Source organism: Limulus polyphemus, unplaced genomic scaffold (genome assembly GCF_000517525.1).
Source record: "Limulus polyphemus unplaced genomic scaffold, Limulus_polyphemus-2.1.2 Scaffold149, whole genome shotgun sequence".
Taxonomy (NCBI): Eukaryota; Metazoa; Arthropoda; class Merostomata; order Xiphosura; family Limulidae; genus Limulus; species Limulus polyphemus.
In genome coordinates this window covers 196,451-217,362 of record NW_013665759.1, presented here as the reverse complement: position 1 = coordinate 217,362, position 20,912 = coordinate 196,451, and the positions used below count along the sequence as shown (strand labels likewise).

Genomic DNA, 20,912 nt, shown 5'->3' with positions numbered 1-20,912 from the left:
AAGGAATCCATCTTAATTGAACAAAACAACCCTACTCTAAACCAACACCCCGGGGTGCCTAGATATCTCTTCTAAGTTTCACAACAGTTCCGGTCATGTGACTTCTTTGTTCAATACTGTATATATATATATATCCGTGTCAGTGTAGATTACTTGTACCTGATGATGACAAAACCTTGTCGAAACGTTATACATTTGCTCTTATATTAAAGTTTTTCTTCATTACCCATTCAAGCCGTCTCCAGCTATTATTAGTCTCAAAGTGGGTTCCCCGTCATCGAATGTTTTAAGTATATATATATATACATATATATATATAGAGAGAGATTTCTTAACCCTTTTGCTGCGTAGTTCGGATATATCCGAATAAACATTTATACCCACTGACTGCGAAATTCGGATTTACCCCCACGGGTATAAAAAAAAGTGTCCCTCTACTGCAAGATGCGGGAATATCCCCTGTACTTGAAGCAAACGCCAAACTTGCGTGTGTGTTGTCATCTGTGTTCTACGCCATGAAACCTATATTCTTATATGCCTCAGCTTCTTTATATCTTGGATATTGTTATCTAAATAATTTTAGCCTCTCAGTTACTTAGTTTCGCCGATATTTATGCCATTTACTGGAGAACACTTTTCTTCTAATTCTCTTCAGTTTTTGTTTAAATTATTATTTTTTTACTCTCCAATACGGTTTTCAAGGAATATTACTGTCAGAGATAGAAAATACAGCTTCTTTCAATTTTGAAAAGTAATACAAAGAGTCAAATTTATAATTTTGTTTTTGGCGGATAATTGACACTTTTTGGGAATCAAGCTGAAAAGTAAAAATGTTAAAGCTTATAAAAACTTTTGGTGTGGTAATAATGAATGCTTTAATAATATGTTATGATACAAATGAATTGTGTGAAAGTTAGGATTTTTGTGTTATTTGTCATAGCATCCACTCCCACATTTTTTAACGTTTATAACTTGGACAAAGGACAAGTACCTCAGCTTGTGTTTAATAAAACATCTCTATGTAGCTATCTTTCATGAATGTTTAGGGAGTATACAAACAAAGTTTAAGTTAACGCATAATTTAAAAAAATATTTGACAAAGTAAGAGGCGGGTACTTACATTACACTAAAACGATATTCATTATCCACTGAAAACTCTGTTTTAAAGATTTTCAAAATGTTCTTGAAATGCCATAGTTTACAAATGAACAACAACAACAAAAAAAACTACGTCCCTATACAGCTACCCACCATGACACAGTTGAAATAACTTAAAGTAAAATAAAGTTTAGACAGCATAAACGCCAGAAAACAACTATTGTATGTTTTGTTAAACGTCTTAGCGATTTCATTAGCTAGTAGAGGTATTATGTTAAAAGCCCCGACATTAAAGCCTTTCATGTACGAAAGTATTTATCGGGGCAAACTTCTTTTTACGATCCTCCATTATACATTCCACCCGGACCTTTATTCATATATTAGCTGATTGCCCGTCATACGACGGTAAATGCTGATTAATTTTTCCTCTGACAACAAAATCTAAATATATGTTTTATGAACACGTTTTATAAAAATTAATTATGCTGGAACAAACGCCGCCCTACTGGTGGCTGTTTGTGCTAGTATTTATCCCTCAATGAAAAAAAAATGAGCATTTTATAAAAAAACAACAACATTCTTCTGGGAAGTACCGCATCAGAAAGTGTTCGGATTGTGCTAATATAAACTGTAATGTTTTCATATATTAAAAGTAGTACCCTTTATTGACAAAATAACAGTTTTTTTCAAAACTTCATTTTTTAGTTCTATATTTACAATTACATTAATAAAGATATAATCAAACCATAACGTACAGTCTAGTGAAAGTCGTGTTCTTATTGTGAGGAGAAAACATTTACTTAAAATTCTCTTCTGTGAGAAAGAAATGGTTGTCACATACCATATTTAGTTTTCTAATTGTCTGAATCTTGAATACCAAAAGTGTGAAATATTTTTATGGATTTTTGTTTGTGGTATCATTCAATAGATGGCGCTCCATTGTATTTATTATTACTGTTACATACCAGATACATATATACACGCTACATCCGTTATAGTTAGATTATAATATTTAGTTTGTTTGTTTGTAATTAAGCACAAAGCTAAACAATGGGTTATTTGTACTCTGCCCACCACGGATATCGAAATCCAGTTTATAGCGTTATAAGTCCACAGACATACCACTGTGCCACTAGAGGGCAAGATTATAGTAACAAACAAGAATGTTTCCCCTTTACTAGTATATCATGAAAACGACATTTTTTGTTTATATTTGGTCATATACTGTAAGTGGTCATTGATTAGAATTTTGAGAGAGGTATATTTTTATATTATGTTCAAATCTTCGTGACTTCTTGATAAAGCCTTATCGACTGAACCATGCGAAAAAAAAATGTTTTTCAAAGAAACATTCCTATATGGTCAAATGTCTGAATCTACGATTTATTAATTGTGATGGCAAAAGCAATGAATTTTATGGTGAAGGGAAAATGCACGAAGGTATAACTTTTCTTTAAAATGCTTATACGTTTTTGACTAAATTTTTAAAAACATCATACCTAAGATGAAAAATATCAATAATAATGTATTGTAGCGCTATCTATCGTGTTGAAAAGATATTTAAGTTGTTTTCGACACATACAGTCATTGGGTTTTCTTAGAAAATATGATATAATCGCTCATCCAATCTATAATATCCGAATATTCTAAGATCTTCTTGTACATATGAAAATAAATACTTATAAAACAAATATACTAAAAAAATAACATAAAATCCCAAGTCGACTAAAATTTGCATGTAATGATACTATGACCACTGTGACACCTATGCTTTGTAATGAAATCTTAACAAATAACTCAAATCCCTCACATAAATTATCGTGTTATTGTGTTTTTCTTAATATTGTAATAACTTCCTCTAAAGATTATGAATTAATAATTTAAAAAGTTTTAAAGATCCCCACTCGACTGAAATTTAAACTCGAAAAAAGTAGTTTACAAATCCAAAGTTGTTTTTATCAGTTATACAACTATAAAATTCAATAAACTAAGTCAGTTCTAAATATAAGTCATGATATTAGTATTGCAGTCGTAGGCAAACAACCTGGGTAACTAATTTCTGTGGATGTATTGTAACCTTGTGTTGGATGACGTATCATTTGTCTTAAACCTTATCGTCTTGACCATTTACATACTATAGTCGACTCCATATTCCTTGTACATTTGTTTACACATTTTTAAATTAAACTCTGTTAAAAATAGCTTTCATTTTTTCTTTTATAATCTTCAGAAAACGAATTTTTTTTCTTCTTTTAGTACTCCTCTCTAATTTCTCTTCTTTAGCAGATGCATTTTTTCTTTCACTCACCAGTGGATTCACTCCCCCTTTACATGGCTCAACGGTAAGCATGAGAGCTTATAACCCAGGTTTCGATCCCTGTAGTGGGCGCAACGCAGATAACGCATCGGACAGCTTTACTATTAAAGCGAACAAAACCTTTCTTCAATATATCTGGTTAGGTTGTTGTTGTTTTTCTGAAGACGTGTTTATTTTACGCCTTTGTTGCGATGGGTATTTTTCTTCTCCTTCTTCATTCGAAGTGCTTCAGTGACTCAGCGGTAAGGCTCTGGCTGATAACGCTAGAATCCGGGTTTCGATACTTGCGGTGGATAGACCACAAATAGCTTATTGTGTAGCGTTGCGCTTAACAACAAACAAACAATTCAATCGAAGTGATTTCACATTATTCTATCATTTCTTGAATAGAAATGGAATTATCTTGTTTTATTTTATAGTCTTATTTTGTGTTCGAAAAAAACTGTTTCTCAAAACCGGTCGTTTTATCTTCTAATATTGAATGTGACGTTTATTTTCAAGCACTTTAAGTTACGTTTTTTTTTTATTTTGACTTCTTCCAAGACATAAAATGTTTCCATCCCGTCTTACCAAAACGCTAAGTGAACGCTAGAGAATTAGTAACATAATTGAAATCTTTAAAAAATCATTATATCATATAAAATACAAAATACGTAAATATAAACCAATATTTTCTTTGTTTCTTATTAGAAAAACTATGTTTTTAATTTTAATTATGAGCATCAAATAGACTACTTTAGGAGTTTGAACTTTAAACATATTCTTTATGATATTTTCGCTGTTTAAGTTTATTAATAAAAGCACTACTAGTTTTTGATTGTCTGATAACTGCAATTTCTTGCAAGGATTTTAACATTAGGTTTTGTTTCTTCATGTTGCTACTACTGGGCGAGCGATTGTGAAAATACAATGTAACATTGTACTTATTTCTGGATAAAATCTATTTTACATCATTTCCTAAGCTTATTCATTTACATTTAATTTGTTTGTTTTGAATTTCGCGCAAAGCTACACGAGGGCTATCTCTAGCCGTCCCTAATTTAGCAGTAAAATACTAGAGGGAAGGCAACTAATCATCCCCCCCCCACCGTCAACTCTTGAGCTATTTTTTTACCAACGTATAGTGGGATGACCGTCGCATTATAACACCCCCATGGCTGAAAGGACGAGCATGTTTGGATGGGACGGGGATTCGAACCCACAGATTGCGAGTCGAGCGCCCTAACCACCTGGCCATGCCGGGCCTACAGCTTGTGGAAACAATAGAAGATTGAATGCATTTTATATTTACGGTGTTCCATGTCCTGTGGTACCCTTAGAATTATTTATTCCACCATCGACCGTGCCTAATCTGATTACGATAATTATACTCACTATTTCAAAGTCCAATGCAACAAGATTCTGCTAAGAGAAGTTAAGTCAATCTTAGACAACACATCGTGACGAGCTTTTCACAGATCTTCCACTATACGTTGATTTCGTTGCCTTTCATAGCCATGTTTAAGAAGACCAAAGGCACAGAAGTCCATTGGAACGGCATAGGAGGACTTGACAGGTGTTTCTTTTTGTCTCCTTTCTCATAAAGGTAGTACTTAATTTTAAAGTTTAGCTGGAAGATCGTGAACCTTCATCAGATTCAAATCCTTGTTTATTATCTTGATAATGGTATCACAAAAGATGATTAATTTTAAAAAACATTAAAGCAATGGAAAAGTGTAATATTAACAAGTAACTTCACCATTAAAGCTTGAATTTTTTATATTCAAAATTTCTACCAATTTTCTTGTTATGAATCTAATTTCCACTAACAAAGGCATTAATTAAAATTATTTCCTATAGTTCGTTAACGTTGCAGAAAATTTGCCAATTTTTATGAGGATGTTCACAAATAGCAGGTGTATCAATGTTCACGTTTTTATCATTCCTAAGTAAAGTTATGTTATGTATTTCTTTAATTATACATATGACATATATGACTGAAGGTTAGTTTGTTTGTAATTAAGCACAAAGCTACACAATAGGCTATCTGTGTTCTACCTACCACGGGTATTGAAACCCGGATTCTAGCGTTGTAAGTCCGCAGACATACCGCTGTGCCACTGGGAGGCCTATATGACTGGAAGTGTACTTTCAGAGATTACGACATCATAGTTTCGTTTAGCGCTCAACTTGAAGGTTGTAAGTAGTTTAATAGTGTTTCCTCAGCATTTAGACTTGCCTAGTTTAAAGGGTCATTGCTACCTTATAGGAGAAAATAAAACTTAATTTTAAAAAACCTTTAAAAGTCAATAATGTAAACATGAAAACGAATACTTAAAAACCGTTCCAGTAACAAAGCCAGTGTTGAAAAGATTACTTACATACTTACATCCAACTGCAAAACAGCTCAATAAAGTCAATATCTTTAGTCTTTTACTTCTTCCAAAAGCTGTTTTTTATCAAATTTAGACAAAGCCAATACGGAAGCCATGATATACTTATAATAAAGCAATTTTTAAATGCTTAATGTTCATACATGACAACGGCAACGTGTATAGCAATCTCTCACCCCCCCCCCCTGAAGAATAATTTGAAATTGTTTTACCTTTTTAAAATTACTTTTGAAAATAATTTTTCTGCCTGTTTCAGACAAAAGTATCAATTAATATATTCAATGTTTCATTAAAATTATATAACTTCATTGTTACCTTAAGTTGTCAGATGTAGTATGTTTGATGGGGTTACATGCAATGAAATAAACTTAAGCAGAAGTTGGTGTTTTAATAAATCTAATAACAATCATTAACTATATTAAGTGTGTATTTGTGTATATATAAATTGTTTGATGGTAGCAAATCTGCAGCATATAATTATCTATTCAAAATTAAGTAAAAACAAACAAGTAAAACTTAATGAAAAAATCAACTGTTCCCTGTATCAAAAGTTCAGTCACTATCTTGGGAATTTATTTTTTACCAATATTATTTCTCTATCTTATATTTATAACTCAAGGTTTATTTAGGCTTAAATTTATTTATTCGTTTAAACATTACTATGTACTTTAATCCTATTTTTCATTCCATTTACACATAAAGCAGAAAATTACGACCTCGTATCTTTCACGTTTTTATAAACACTTAATGATATTTTCACAAACATTTTTGTAATGCTCACCTAAGTATTTTGACACAATTTTTTTCTTCACAATAGTTCTTATTATAACCAGTTATCAAGCTTTCATTTTTGAATGCAGAACAACTAAAAGAAAAATACGGTGAAAATATGGTACTTAAATGCAACTGTACCACCATTCTGTACAGAATGTATGGATTACCATTAATAACACATCTAATTATAACCAATACATTTGTGTAGCATTACAAACTTTTAACAGGATGCAGTTGAAAAATCATGCATAAATAAAAATAAATTTCGTTCCGTGTATTTCCTGGTTTGAAAATTTTATATAATTCTATAGTTACAAAAAATGATGTATTTAATTGCATATAGATGTCGATTATATCGACAAAATGGCTCATGCATGACAAGGGCGACTCACTATACACCTTGTCTCAGCTCGAGCAAGACGGTTCACTTGGTCAATACTTTCAACCAAATACGTAATGCTTTGCGCTTGTCTAAAAAAAAAAAATGACTCATTATCAGCGACTGTCGATTTAATATGACTTCCTAATTACCGCGCATATGTTATATATAGCAATAATAATAAAAATAGCGAATTATCTTTCAGAAGTCACCAGAAAATTAAATGATAACCGAAAGATGGAAACAGACCGAGTTCTCCCCATCTAATCTTGTAACATATAATTCAACAAACCGATACTGAAATTGCCAAAATACCAACCTTATTTAGTCTAGGGAAAAAAAAACCTTCTATACAATTATCCACGAATTTTAACCTTTCAGTTATTGAAGTTCTAGATTTCATAATATAATTGGAAAGTTTAAGGTTTTCAAAAATGTTTCTTCTTGTACGGTTTTATTCATGATAAACCAATTTATTCTGTTAAGATTCAGGGAAGCAAGTAATAATAACACAGGAGGGAAAACGTAACAGAATCCGAAGATATTTTTTCACTTTGCTGTAATTTTATAAGAAATTAGTTCAAAATCAAAGGTAAATATATATGCAAGAAAGATTTTACCTCTTATGAGATTATATGTTCAGTAAGCTGTAAAATAAACTTCATATTTTTAATCATAAGTGCTTTATATAAAACAAAATATTACGATACCATTCACATATAGATGCAACATACTAATTATTATGCGATTAGAATTTTATTTATTTGTTTGAAATAAAATCGCTTCTCAATGCAAGTTCTTACACACCCATATCATTACCAACCAACAGGTAACAAAAACAAAGCATTTAAAAATTAACCAAGTTCTTATAGAATGTTCTTTAATTTTTACAATTGTATTTTTTCTTGGGAAATGTTTTTCTGGGGGTGAAGAAAATTAAGTAACAAAATGTTCTAGGGCTTGATTATTACTATGTATTTTCATTTGGAGTCTCTGCTGAGTCATCGTTAGAAATAATTCAATAACTACCTATACTTTTCCAAAAATTGTAAATAACTAATCCATTTTTACTTTCTTCTATTTAATTACCTCAGAAACGTTTTTGAGACTCTTAGCATTTTTGTTCGGTGACAATGTTGTAACTTCAATTGTTCACAGACGAATGAATTATTTACGATCTATGTATGAGAATCATCTTTTTGGACATCTGGTGCACTTAACCGAAGGTATAAGGCAGTCTTTAATAAGCAGCACAAATGCCGCCAACTAACAAATAAGCAATTTTTGCAATTAAAACAGAAAGTAGAAGGAGCTATGAAATTTTCCAAGTACATTTACTTGCACAATAACATCAAAACGTCACATAAATGTCGTGATTAGGAGATCTAACTTTTTAAAATCTCTGGTTGTTAGTGGCCGATTTAAACTTGCATGAAGTTTGTGTTCCATTGTATTTTTGTTTATTAACATCTACAAAAGCTATTTATCTTTTGGCTGGTATATTTTTATAATGACAGAGAACAAATACTTCTAGAATGTAAGTACGGTGACATTTGACTATTTTGTAACCATCATTTCAGTTGTGAAAGCATAATGTAACTGTTCTTCTAAATATATTTTCAAAAATTCATGCCAAACATTTATTTATAATCAAGGTGATTTATATCGTTGTATTATATTCTCTACAACTGTTTAAAAAGCTCGCGTTTCTTATCCAGGTCTACAACTGACAATGGTATCTTACAATATTGGAATCGTGAGGTGACTTGTTTCGCCATCTATGGACCAATACCTGAAACACTGGTTTGAAATGGGATCAATTTTCAGTTCCTTTATTCTTAAAAAAAAACTTATTTATATCAATTATCTAAAATATAAGTAAAACACTAGACGTTTGATTTTATTCTTTTTACTTCCATAAAACAATAAGTTTTTACTATTTTTCATGGTCGCTCCAGGTCTGTACGAACTAGACAATTGCCTAGGGCCAACTGATGTTATAGGGACCCACCAAGAGACTCGTTCGAGGTTCGCACCAGCTCACCATGAAAAGTAATCAAGACACACAGAGTTATTAACATGAGTGATAATTTAGCAATTTTCCACTTTCTATAACTCGGACTGTGGTAATCCAAACTATCACATATTTTCAGTGGATGTGTTTTACTAGACCCTTACTTCACATGCCAGATTTCAGAGCAATCTATTAAGAAATACATGAAATACAAAATATCCAATTTTGATTGAATCTCTTCCTATTTTCTTCTTCGCACCTAAAACATACTTACCTTTCATAAACTTTTTCAAATTTGATACACTGATAGATCTTTACAAACTACAATAACAGAAACAGTTTAATGTTGACCAAAATTTTGAGCACGCCTACGCAAAAAGTCACGTGAGCTATCGACCTAAAAGTTTTGCTGCAGCTTCACCTAAGATGGGCCTTTTTAGTTTTTCATCATTCAGGTTAAAGACGGCTCATTTAAGGCAGCAAAAACTATAGAGTGAAAGCACGTGCAGATACATAAGTACTGGTTAGGCCAAACAAACTAGATTAGTAGTTTCTCGCTCAAGTATTCAAAAGAATCATTCAGGTGGACGGTTATTATTCGTTGCAAACTTTTAAGCACATATTTACTAAATCCTATGAAATTCTCTTTATTAAAGATCGTTTAGCGTCACATTATATTAGCTTAAGCAATTAGAGTAAATAATGATGCTTGATACGGCTGTACCAAGCACGTGCGGGTGATAACAAGAAACTGATAATATAATTTCCATGGGGTTACTATAAATGAAGTTATTAACACTGTTTTGGAGAGGAAAAACTACCACAATGTATTTCAAAGAATCTGGTTGGTTCTTTATAGTATAGGTCTGTTTTGAATAATATGGTTGTGATCCTACAGCTAATATTGGTTACTATCGATTGTCACTTTCTTACTTGCTGTTGTTTGTTGGTGTGTTTACCTAATCAAAATCACCTTAGGTGTGAAAAAAAGGTACGGCCAAAAAAAAAATAATTGAGTATGCGACTTAAAAGAATAAAATCAAAATTTGTTCAACTTGGGGCATGATGGTGAGTAAAACAAAATACGTGGCCTAGCTTACTAATGAATCAATACTTACTGTAAAATCCTTGTTAATGCTATAAGTGTAGCTACCAGTTTGGCCGCCAATTTTGATTTCATTCATTTAAGTCGCACGCTCAATCCTTTTTTGGCCGCACCTTTTTTTTATACCTAAGGTGTTTTTCATTAGATTACTTCTACCTCCAGGTAGTGTAAGCATTATTAATGTTCGGGAATCAGGTATCGTCTACAGCCCTGTGGTATTGGTGGAATGACGATTTATTAAGAACTCCTTGTGTCACTATTCGAATATTTGTGATAATATCTATGATAGAAAATAATTATTAATAATGCTCATGTGCGGGAAATATTACTTTCTGTCGTGTACTTACTTAAAATGAGATAAACGTGAGTGGAACTCGTTGAAACGCACAAGAAAGCAAGAGTTGGTATGGGCATGGGACATTGTAAAATGGTGCTTCCATGTACATAGGCCCAAGATCTCCTAGATCCGTCAATGATAACTGTAACTGTTATGTTTTGTTTTTTTTTCAAATTAGCACGTTTTAATAAGATAAAAGTTAGCATAATATGGAAATCTCGTAGTCCATAAAATACTTTATGTCATATTTTCAGTATTCGTCATAAACTAGCAAACTACTACGTAGAACTAAAAATTATTAACGAAACATAATTTGAGGCTGGTCCTCTCTTATAGTTTGTTGTTAAGCACAAAACTACACTGAAGGTATCAAAACTCGAATTTTAGTTACATAATGAAGGTACACGAGCTTCTCATATTCATGACGAACAACGGATGAATACTGATCATTAATTTTGTACTGTTTCATGAGTTTTCAAAACAACAAAAATATTTATCACTATGCAATTAATACCTTATTGTCCAGGACTAAAAGGACTTGCAAACAATCTGGATTCCGCCTCTGTCTTTTTTAAAAGACTTCATACCACCACATTTTCATTATGTTTTTTACTTCTAAACAGAGACTGCTTAACTAATAAGCTACCGGTACACCTTAACATGTTGCAACAACCTATCAAAATTATCCATGTTATTTCGTTTCCTTTGATATTTTTTCAACCGATACATGGGAATACTTGCGGCAATCCAATATATCAGACTCGTTAGATTAACAACTTCTAATATAGAGAAAAGCCAGTGCGTTTTGGTAACATTACGTTCCAACAATGGATTTTATGTCACGTTGCGTAGCAACAAAAGTATAACCTAATATTCTTGTTAGTCTATGTACTGAAAGTATACAATGAAATGTATGTACAACAAAACTGGAAAAATATTTAATAATTACATACGTGTGTTACAGATTTTTCTTTCAATTTCACCAAATTTAAAACTGAAAGGAGAATTTGTGACTTAGAGGCGTAATGTTTTCTTTGATTGGCCGTTTGCAGTTTCGCCTATTAAAAGCTCATCGGAACAGCTTGGGCCGGCAAATCAAAGTTAGGCCTCTTATAACAGTGACTTGTATACAACATTAAAGGGGTTTTTAAGTCCTTTCAAATCACCGATAAAGTGACCTAAAATAATTTAGGTATTTGAATATTGTTAGAGCTAAATCATTATTCAACATTATATATCGCACCAAGTATTTAATGATTACATATATGTGAGATTTTTCTTCCAATTTCATCAAAAGACCTCTACGTCATAGATTCTCCTTTCAATTTTACCTTTGGTGAAATTGGAAGAAAAATCTGTAATATATATATGTAATCATTAAACACTTGGTCTGATATATAATGTGGACTAATGCTTTAGGCACGAGCTCTAACATTATTGAAATACCTAAATTATTTTAGCTTACTTTATTGGTGATTTAAAAGGACTTAAAACACCATTCATGGAAAAATATTTGTTGATTTCTTAATTTAGAGTTTCCGTTGATTAAAGAGGTTTGTTTCGAGGTTATCAGATACTCCAATTTTCAGCTTCATTGCTTGCTTAACAAGTAACAAAAATTCGTTACTTCATTAACACAGCAAGAATGTTAACCGCCCTCTTATGTCGAGTAACCTTTAACTGTGTGGTCTGTCCTTAAAATCTTCAATACATATTAATAGTTTTCTAGCCTACGTTCACTGGGAAAACTTTAAACAATAAGAATATTGATGAATTTACATTAAGCAGAATAATATTTATATCAAGAAAAATTGTTTAAAAATTGTTGAAATAAAAATTATGGTAAAACTTTAAAAAGAAAAAGTACAAGATAAGCTCATTAACAACGAGACCATGTGATGTATACGCTCCGTCAAAGACATTTTATACATACAAACTAGGCCTGTCAAAATAATAATAATGATGAGGTCCTTCGTTACATACCTCGGTAGAGCACTGTATGGCGAAGAAGCATGAAGCATTCTTTCGTAGAGTGACAGGTAAAGAGTTTTCAATCGTAATTTAACAGGCTTGGGACGAGTCACACAATATCAGCAGAACGAGTCTTGAATGTGGAAACTAAAAACAAAAACAAGCCAACAAGGTTTTTATGTTAGGAGTTACGGAAGTTTTACTTCATAGAGCTCTGCGGAGTTGGGTGAGGGAAAAGGAATAAGTATAGGGTAATTCATTAAAGCTGGTAAACACTGGACAGGGGCCACGTGCTGCCGACACAGGACACAGCTACGAAGACAACCACGGAATTACTGAACTAACACATCTCAAAAGTCAGCAGAAACGCTTGAAGAAAGATAAGAAATCGGGATAAAAATATCTTTAAACTAGAGGGTTGTGGTTTCACGGTTCATAGTAGCGACCTAAAATTAGACAATAACCTCTAACATCACCAGAAGTGAACGTCGTAATCTCCGGCAGTTAGCTTATTATATATATATATATATATATTTATTTATACACAAACACACACTGTATCTTTAAACTAGAGGGTTGTGGTTTCCCGATTTACAGCAACGACCTGAAATTAGACAGTAACCAGTGACATCCCCAGAAGTTAACGTAGTAATCTCCAGCAGTTAACTTATTGTATATACTGTATCTTTAAGCTAGAGGGTTGTGTTATAACGGTTTACAGTGATGACCTGAAAGTAGACAGTAACTGAAGCTAGCTCATCAGTTAAAACCACAAAGTCAAACAGTGCAATGGCAAGAACTCGTACAATTTCAACAAAAAAATTGATAAGAGAGAAAGTGTAAATTTTCAAAACCTGCTAAGCAGAATAAAAGATTGAAACTGTGAAGATAGAATATTGCACGTGGTTTGCTTCCTCGCGCAATTGTTCTCTCTCCTCTTCTTGTGCTGTGGTGATACCCAATTTTAACACTCAGCTCTTGTGTTACTCTCATCTCAACAAGAAACCGTACTTGCAGTCTGTAACACTATGATCCTTTGCAAAGACATTTTCCTATATGTATTCTCCAGTTGCTTTGATTGTCGTTTTCGATAAGAATGAAGTTAATTGAAATTGTCAGTTTGGGTATCGTCACTCTTGAGAAGTTTGGAAATGTATAGCAGAAATGAAGAAAGACGAAAAAAAACACTATACAGATACAGAAAAGTTCAAATTCATTATTCTTTGTGAGAAGATTTAGTCTTAATCCGGTGTTATACAGTTTATTGTTTGTCTACTAGATCATAACACAACATAGCATCATTATATTTTACACGTCAGAAGTTTACATAGACATTTAATGGATTACTGGTCATTTCAATGAATAAAATATATCAAAAAGCTTCTCACACGAAACATTTATTCTAAAAAGCTGTTTTTAGAGCGTATACAAAACGGATAGGCCATCTAGTGACCAAAAATTAAAACAGAGCATTTTTTCCTTTCAACATTTAGAATATTCTGTAACCTAACTATTAGTTCATGGGCCAGACAGTTTGCTAGTACCACCTGGAGGAACAAATCGTGATTTTAATTATCATCCTAAAATATTGCTAATTTTGTCTAATAGCCTTTCCACTGAAGTAGCTTTCCCGTTCTCTTTTTAATATGAATGTTCCTAAACAAAAATCTGTATAAGCATGAAAACGAGGCTAGCAAAAAATAAATCTTTAGTTATTATTTTCAGTTGAATTGGTCTAAATACACACAAAACATTACACGTAATCAGAATATGTTGTTTCGTTTGCTAAGCCTACACTATCTGTTTATGTTTGATAACATGACTAAAAATAATAATAAATTAGAATTTTGAAAAAACGCTATGCATTGTGATCTTTCCAAGTTGGCGGCTTCCATGTCATCCATGTAAAAAATTTTCTTGCTTGGCTTTTGCCTTTTTAAAGCATTCCTATACGCTAGTAACGTTAACTATATAATAAGCTGCTGCACTGTCAGAGGTCTTAAAAATGTACAGAGAATAATAACATGTAAACAATTTAAAGAAATTTTACAGGCATTACAGTGATCTTTTAATGAAGCAGAATCATTTTGATGTATAGCAACAGCATTTTCTTTTACCTTATACACAAGAGATAAAACTAGGTCACGAAGAAGTTTGTAAAGAATTCTAGCAAGATGCCTCGAGTGGATTCAAGTTGCATAATTCACTATTCAAACGATACCACAACAGGTGTAATTTCACCATAACATACTGATTCATGAAACACTTTACTGAAAGCTTTAGAAACTTGAAACCACAAACCAATTCTCGATATCGCAGATACCATTGATGAAGTAGAAATACACCCTATTCTTTATCACAGAAAATGCCGTAGCCTTTCTATAATGAAATAGTCCTTAGACAAAATTACAAGACAAAACCTGACTGGTTATCACACTTCTGCCATAAGACAAAAGAGCTTCCATCAGGCAAGGTCCTAGCACATGTAGGGTTTACGATGCAATCTGCATATTTTGGGATTAGAAAAGTAAGTACCTAAAAGGATAAAAAAATCGAGAAGCATTGGTAAAATATGTTGATTCACATTCTGATAAAACAACCATGAAAATTGCTGTAGTAAAACATGATGAAAAAATTCTAACAATTGTTTCCCGAGAATCAGTGGAATCAGCAATAATTACCACAAGTCATGCCTATCGAGACTACATAAGACCCAAAGCATCGAAAAAAACAACGCCATCAACCACACTGAAATAAGAGTACGCAAGGCTCGAGTCCCAAACTGAATTGTTGGGGAATCCGAAATGAGTAAAGATGACTGGCATAACTAGCATGCTACTGTCATTCATGCGGTCATTTAGGTGTGCGGAAAGTGAGGGATTCCACCAAAGACCTTATTTGAAAAAACTTGAAATTGAATTTTAGGGGTTATTACACCATGAGGTTTAACAAGATGGTAGAAGACAACTACTGAAGATCCCAGCTTGCAAAAGACAAGGTGAGACTTATGGAAAGGCATAAAGGCTTTGCATATTCACGAATCTATACAAAGTCATGAGACTCTCATATCTTGACCTCCTATACCTTCAGAGCTACGAGAAAATGATATTATCATCCCTGAACATCTCAGTGTGTTTATATACACTCTCTTGACCAGTAACATGTAATGTCAACAAGCAGCGGATTCTCCTACAGTTGTAAAGACATCTGAATTCCTTTGGACAAGACATTACGTTCGGCATAAGTTGTGGGAAATAAAAGCCTCCAAAGCACATTTTACTCCAATATGTTGTCAAGTAACTAACTCACAATGTACAGCTTATTCAAATGTTAAATCGCTATAGAATTGCCTATTCGCAAATTGCAGAAATAGACATGGCTTTTTGCCTTCAAAAATTGGTACAGCATATAATGATACACCATTACCCGAAAACATCCAGCTATATGTCAACACTACAGTAGCATGGGATAACATCGACAGGCTGGAAGAAACTCTTTCTGGCAAAGGTATCTGTCTGAGTAAACGGAACTGCAATACAGGCCAGGAAATTTGGACACACTTTCTCCACAAATCACGTCTACCATTGAAAAAAAAAAAGCAATCAAGTGTTGAACCAATATCTGCTACCAATCTTCCTTTTTATAATACAGGTGAACACTATGGACCCCCTACAAGAATATATGTAAAGTACCTTCTGCTGAGGTACTGCAAAATGAATGGAAAAATAACCTTTTGTGGATTATGGCCTGTCTGGATGCCTCTAAGCACCAGGAAGATAATGGATGGACCGAATTTAACATAAGTGGTTTGTAGCGATGTGGCAGTGACCCAAGATAATATAGGCTACCTGCCTATATTTGATGCGACTGCCACTAAATATCCACTGCTTATGAATTTTAGTGCAATCCTTTAAGATCAAAAATATGCTGAAACTACAGAGCATTGTGGTGGTTTTTCACCAGGCAATATATGCTAAAGTAACCGAGATCCTTTATAAGCCAAGTGAGAAGTTCAAAAATATTGTGCCGAGGATGAGAATACTCTGCCAATTAGAATAAAAAATATGCACTTAGTTTTCAAAATGTACTTGGTAGTTTTCCACTCACTACAAATTATTCCAAGACAGCTTTTTTTTTTGTTGCCATAGCAACAAAAGTATCACTTTTTGTTATTATTTATTTTGGTTTGATATATACCACTGTTTTTATTTAAGTTTAATGCAAGTTATAATTTAGATAATTGTATAGTGAGAATGTTAAATTCAGTTATTTTTAGATAGTTTATCACAAGTTTATGTAACTACTTAGAAATCATACGTTGTGTAGTTCATTAGTTATGAAATGGTGATAGTTATATTATTGCATCATGTTACTAGAACCTTTTTTTTTTAGTTTTTCTCATTGTTTAAATTAAGTATTATTGCGTCATAATATCTAGTAGTGTGTCAACATTCTAGAACACTGTCAGGGTGTAAATACACGTCCAAAATGTAGTTTGAGATAGTGAGATAGATCTAGACTGTGTGATTGTGGGTTTAGCCATAAATGCCGAATAGTGGCAATTTCTAAAGTGAAATAATCATAGATTGTATTGTGATAACAGAGTAGAGAAGAAATTATTTGTCTTGTCAAATTGTGTTGTAAAATAACTGAATCAACCTGTGCAGACTTTGACAAAAAATAGAGAGAGATGATTGAGCTCCTTAAATTTGATGAATAGAAAAATGACATGGAAGCTTATGCTTTCCTGGAGAGATATGAAAGGTTTGCCCAAAGTCAGAACTGGAACAAAGATGACTGAACAGTTTGTCTCAGCCCCTTCTCACAAGAAAAGGCCTACAAGTATATGCTGGCATAACGTCAGATGATGTTATAGACTATGACAAGTTAAAAGTGGCATTGCTTAAACTCTATGAGCTTACCAAGGAAGGTTTTTGCTAAAAATATAGAGAAGTCAAATCTGACAGTGGAGAAACTATACTTCAGTTTGTGACACATCTACAGCATTACTTCACAAGACGGACTGACATGGCCAAGTGTGAAGATAGTTTTGAAGGACTAGCAGATCTACTAATATGTGAAAAGTTCATGATCTTGTACTCCACTAACATATCACTCTTCCTAAAAGAAAGAGCACCAAAAGATGTGGAGGGGATGATCGGGCTGGCAGAACAGTATATGGAACCCCGTGGAGGGAGTATAACTTGCAAGTCCAATAATAACCAGTCAAAGTCGAAACTATGGGTGGCAAACCAGAAGCAGGTTGCCACCAAAGGTGACAAAAGGGAGAAAAAATTTTATAAAATAGGGCATATTGCAAGAGAGTGCAAGTCTGTCACCAACAAACAACAGCAGATATCTCAATATAAAACAGTTGGAGCTACCTACAAAGAAGGTGCTGACAAGAAACAAGAAAAGAGTGAGTGTCACCATGGATGCTGCTACCAGAAGAAACAGAAAGAAGACAACTCGTCAGATTCACTACAAGAAAGAAGTGTAATCACCATGATTAAACAGTACATGATGGATGGTTAGCTCAAGTTAACAAACGGGTCAACAGTACCAGTGGCGATTGGAGCATGTGACAAACATCAAAAGGTGCCAACAAAACACAATATGCCAGTTAGTGAAGGCTATGTAAGAGACAAGAAAGTGAAAATCCAATGAGACACTGAGTGCAGTAGTGAGAACCATGCTTGTATCTGATGACCAGATGATGGGCAAGATACATTTATGTGTGCTGATTTATGGGACAGTGAGAAAGTTTCCCATAGCAAGAATAAAAGTGAACACTCCATCCACAACTTGGTTATTGGCAATATACCAGGCAGTAGACGTTTGTAAGAACCAGACAGAAAGAAGACTGATGAGGCATCTGCAGTCATCATAACAGCTCATGAAAAGAAAAGCAAGCAAGCAAGGCATCAAGCACCTACAAGTCTGGAAAGGTGACATCTCAAACGTAGGTCTACTGAAGAAAGCAAAGAAGAAAGACCCTTCACTGCAGGAACTTTGGGACAGTGCCTGAGAGAAAGTCGAGCACAAGACAAAGGGGAAAGGGATTTACTCTGTAGCAATGAAACTATCTTCAAACCCTCTTCTGTGCATGTAACCGAGTTATATTCAAAATCTAATTAAACCACTTTACTATAAAGGAATTTTAATGAAATTATTATCATCAAATACCTTATAACTTAAAGTTTTATCTTATCTAAGTTGTCTTCCTTTATTTTAAAGAGAAAGAACTAAAACAGCAATTAAAACTGCAGTATTTCTGTCACATGATCCACTTGCAGTTACAATTGCCAACTTTAAGAGTTCTTATACAAATAACTGAGTAGCTAACATAGAATGTTACCTTAGACAGTCAAAGTCCACAATACACGTGCATTTTTATTACCGTCTAAGGACTTTCCAATAATTTCTCCCCTCCTGAAACGTTCTAAATATTTCAAAGTTTACGATAAACCATGCCCATTTCCGAAGTCAAAGCTGTGTTGCTAAGCGACAGTTTGAAGTTGAGTGGCATGCTTATAACTAATAGAAAGAGCAATTTCCCGCTGTTTAGTTAATAAAAAAAACGTTAGCATTGTATGAATTTTGTAGTATGAGATAGAAAAGAAGCTTAGTTCATTGTTCTCTTGAGGTGTACGTAGTGCTTGGCAAGTGTTTCTCACTTCACATGTATCAGTTTGCATTTAGGTTTTACATTTATATCTTAATTAATTATGTGTTATTTGTGTTTTAAAATGCGTATTTAAAAGGTTTATGATTTTTGTACATTTAACTTGTTGTAGCGTGAATTGTGCAAATGTCTAAGCAAGATGGCATCACTCTTGTGTGAAGGCGATAGTGAAAGAATTTGTGCACGAGCGTCACCCTATAATAACATTAGAGCACCGCAGGGACGTGTTGGCAAACCTGCAACTGTAATAATAAAATGGTGTGTGTGCGCGTGTGTTTGTGTGACCACCATAACTCCAACAGAAAAGAACCAAGAAACCTGAAATTTTGCACCCTTGAGTGGACCTTGAGTGTGTGTACCTGGGTATTATTACTTATCATACCCATGTGCGTGTGCGCTCACCATTAGTATACACTGTAGCATATCAGTTAGATTAACAACTTCTAATATATATAGAAAATCCAGTGCGTTTTGGTAACAATGCATTCCAAGAACTTTTGTCATGTTGCTTAGCAACAAAAGTATAACCTAATATTCTTGTTAGTCTATGTACTGAACATATAGAATGAAATGTATAAACAACCAACTGGAAAAATATTTGTTGATCTCCTAATTTAGTGTCTCCATTGACCAAAGAGGTTTGTTTTTTATTTAAACCATTGGTGATATAACAGAAAATACCTAATTCAGAAAGGATTTCAGTTTAAAATTGGATCGACATTTTTACTTTCATGATAAATTTTATGCACTTGCTAAAATATATCAACCTAATAACCCATGCAAATCTGGGTACTTTTGCTAATCAAGAATAAAAGACAAAGAACTGGAAAGGAAAATTAAAATAAAAGATAAAGACGTGAAATTACGCATATTAAAAAAAAAACAAGTTTCAAAAGACTTCTACAAAGAGCTAAAAGCATGTACACATTTCCATTTCTTAATTTAAAACATTTCATTGCACTATACGTTGATGATAATGACTAGAGTTAGGAATATAGTAGAGAAAATGAACAATAAAATATAAACATTTATCTTTAAAAACTTTTAATATTTACTTAGGAGGTTCTACAGATTATACAAAAGTAATTTGAAAACTGTAAGATAATAAATAGTATTTTTATACTTAAAATGAAAATCACATCGCATGTGAACTATTCATAATCCTAGTGCAAACAACTACATTAAATAACAAATGTTTTATTATAAATAGTAGAAGAAAATCAAAATTAAATATTTTTTTTTTCTGAAACTACATACCTTTAGGAACATATATGTCAATTTTCAAACAATTTCATCCATAGTTTCATTTTTGTAAAGAACTTTCACGAGAGTTAAGTACCTATTTACAATGTAAGTTGGTCGTTCTCATAGGGTTAAAGAATAGAGGACCAGAAGGGGGAGCTGTACCAGATCTATCAAGGTAGTACTACTGGGAAAGTTAAACAGATCATAGTACCAACAGAATACTGCACTAAAGTGATGAAGTTGGCTCATGAGTGGATTGTGGGAAGAAACTTAGGAGTGAATTGGTGATTGCTATATTATTGCATCATGCTACTAGAACCTTCTGAGTTTTTCTCGTTGTTTTAATTGAGTATTATTATATCATAATATCTAGTAATGTATGGAATATTCTAGACTGCTCTCAGAGTATAAATACATGTCCAAAATGTAGACAGATCTAGACTGTGCGATTGTGAGTTTAGACATAAAGACCATACTGTAGCAATTTCTAAAGTAAAATTATCAAAGACTGCATTGTAATAACAGAGTACAGAAGAAATTATTTGTCTTGTCAAATTGTGTTGTAAAATAAATGAACCAACCCGTGTGGACTTTGACAAAAAAAAAAAGAGACGA

General features: G+C 33.1%; 1 protein-coding gene across 2 annotated transcripts in view; it reads right to left on the bottom strand.

Annotated features, from left to right (window-relative positions):
- LOC106475719 (CUGBP Elav-like family member 2) overlaps positions 1-20,912 on the bottom strand; it is a 446,359-nt gene that overhangs the window by 399,490 nt on the left and 25,957 nt on the right. Inside the window, exon 3 of one of the 2 annotated variants that reach the window (XM_022380881.1) lies at positions 12,380-12,514. The exons of the other annotated variant lie outside the window; for it this stretch is intronic. Coding sequence (XP_022236589.1) covers positions 12,380-12,417 — 38 coding nt within the window. The 5' untranslated portion in view covers positions 12,418-12,514. The remainder of the gene's footprint in view (positions 1-12,379; positions 12,515-20,912) is intronic. 2 annotated transcript variants of the gene reach the window in all.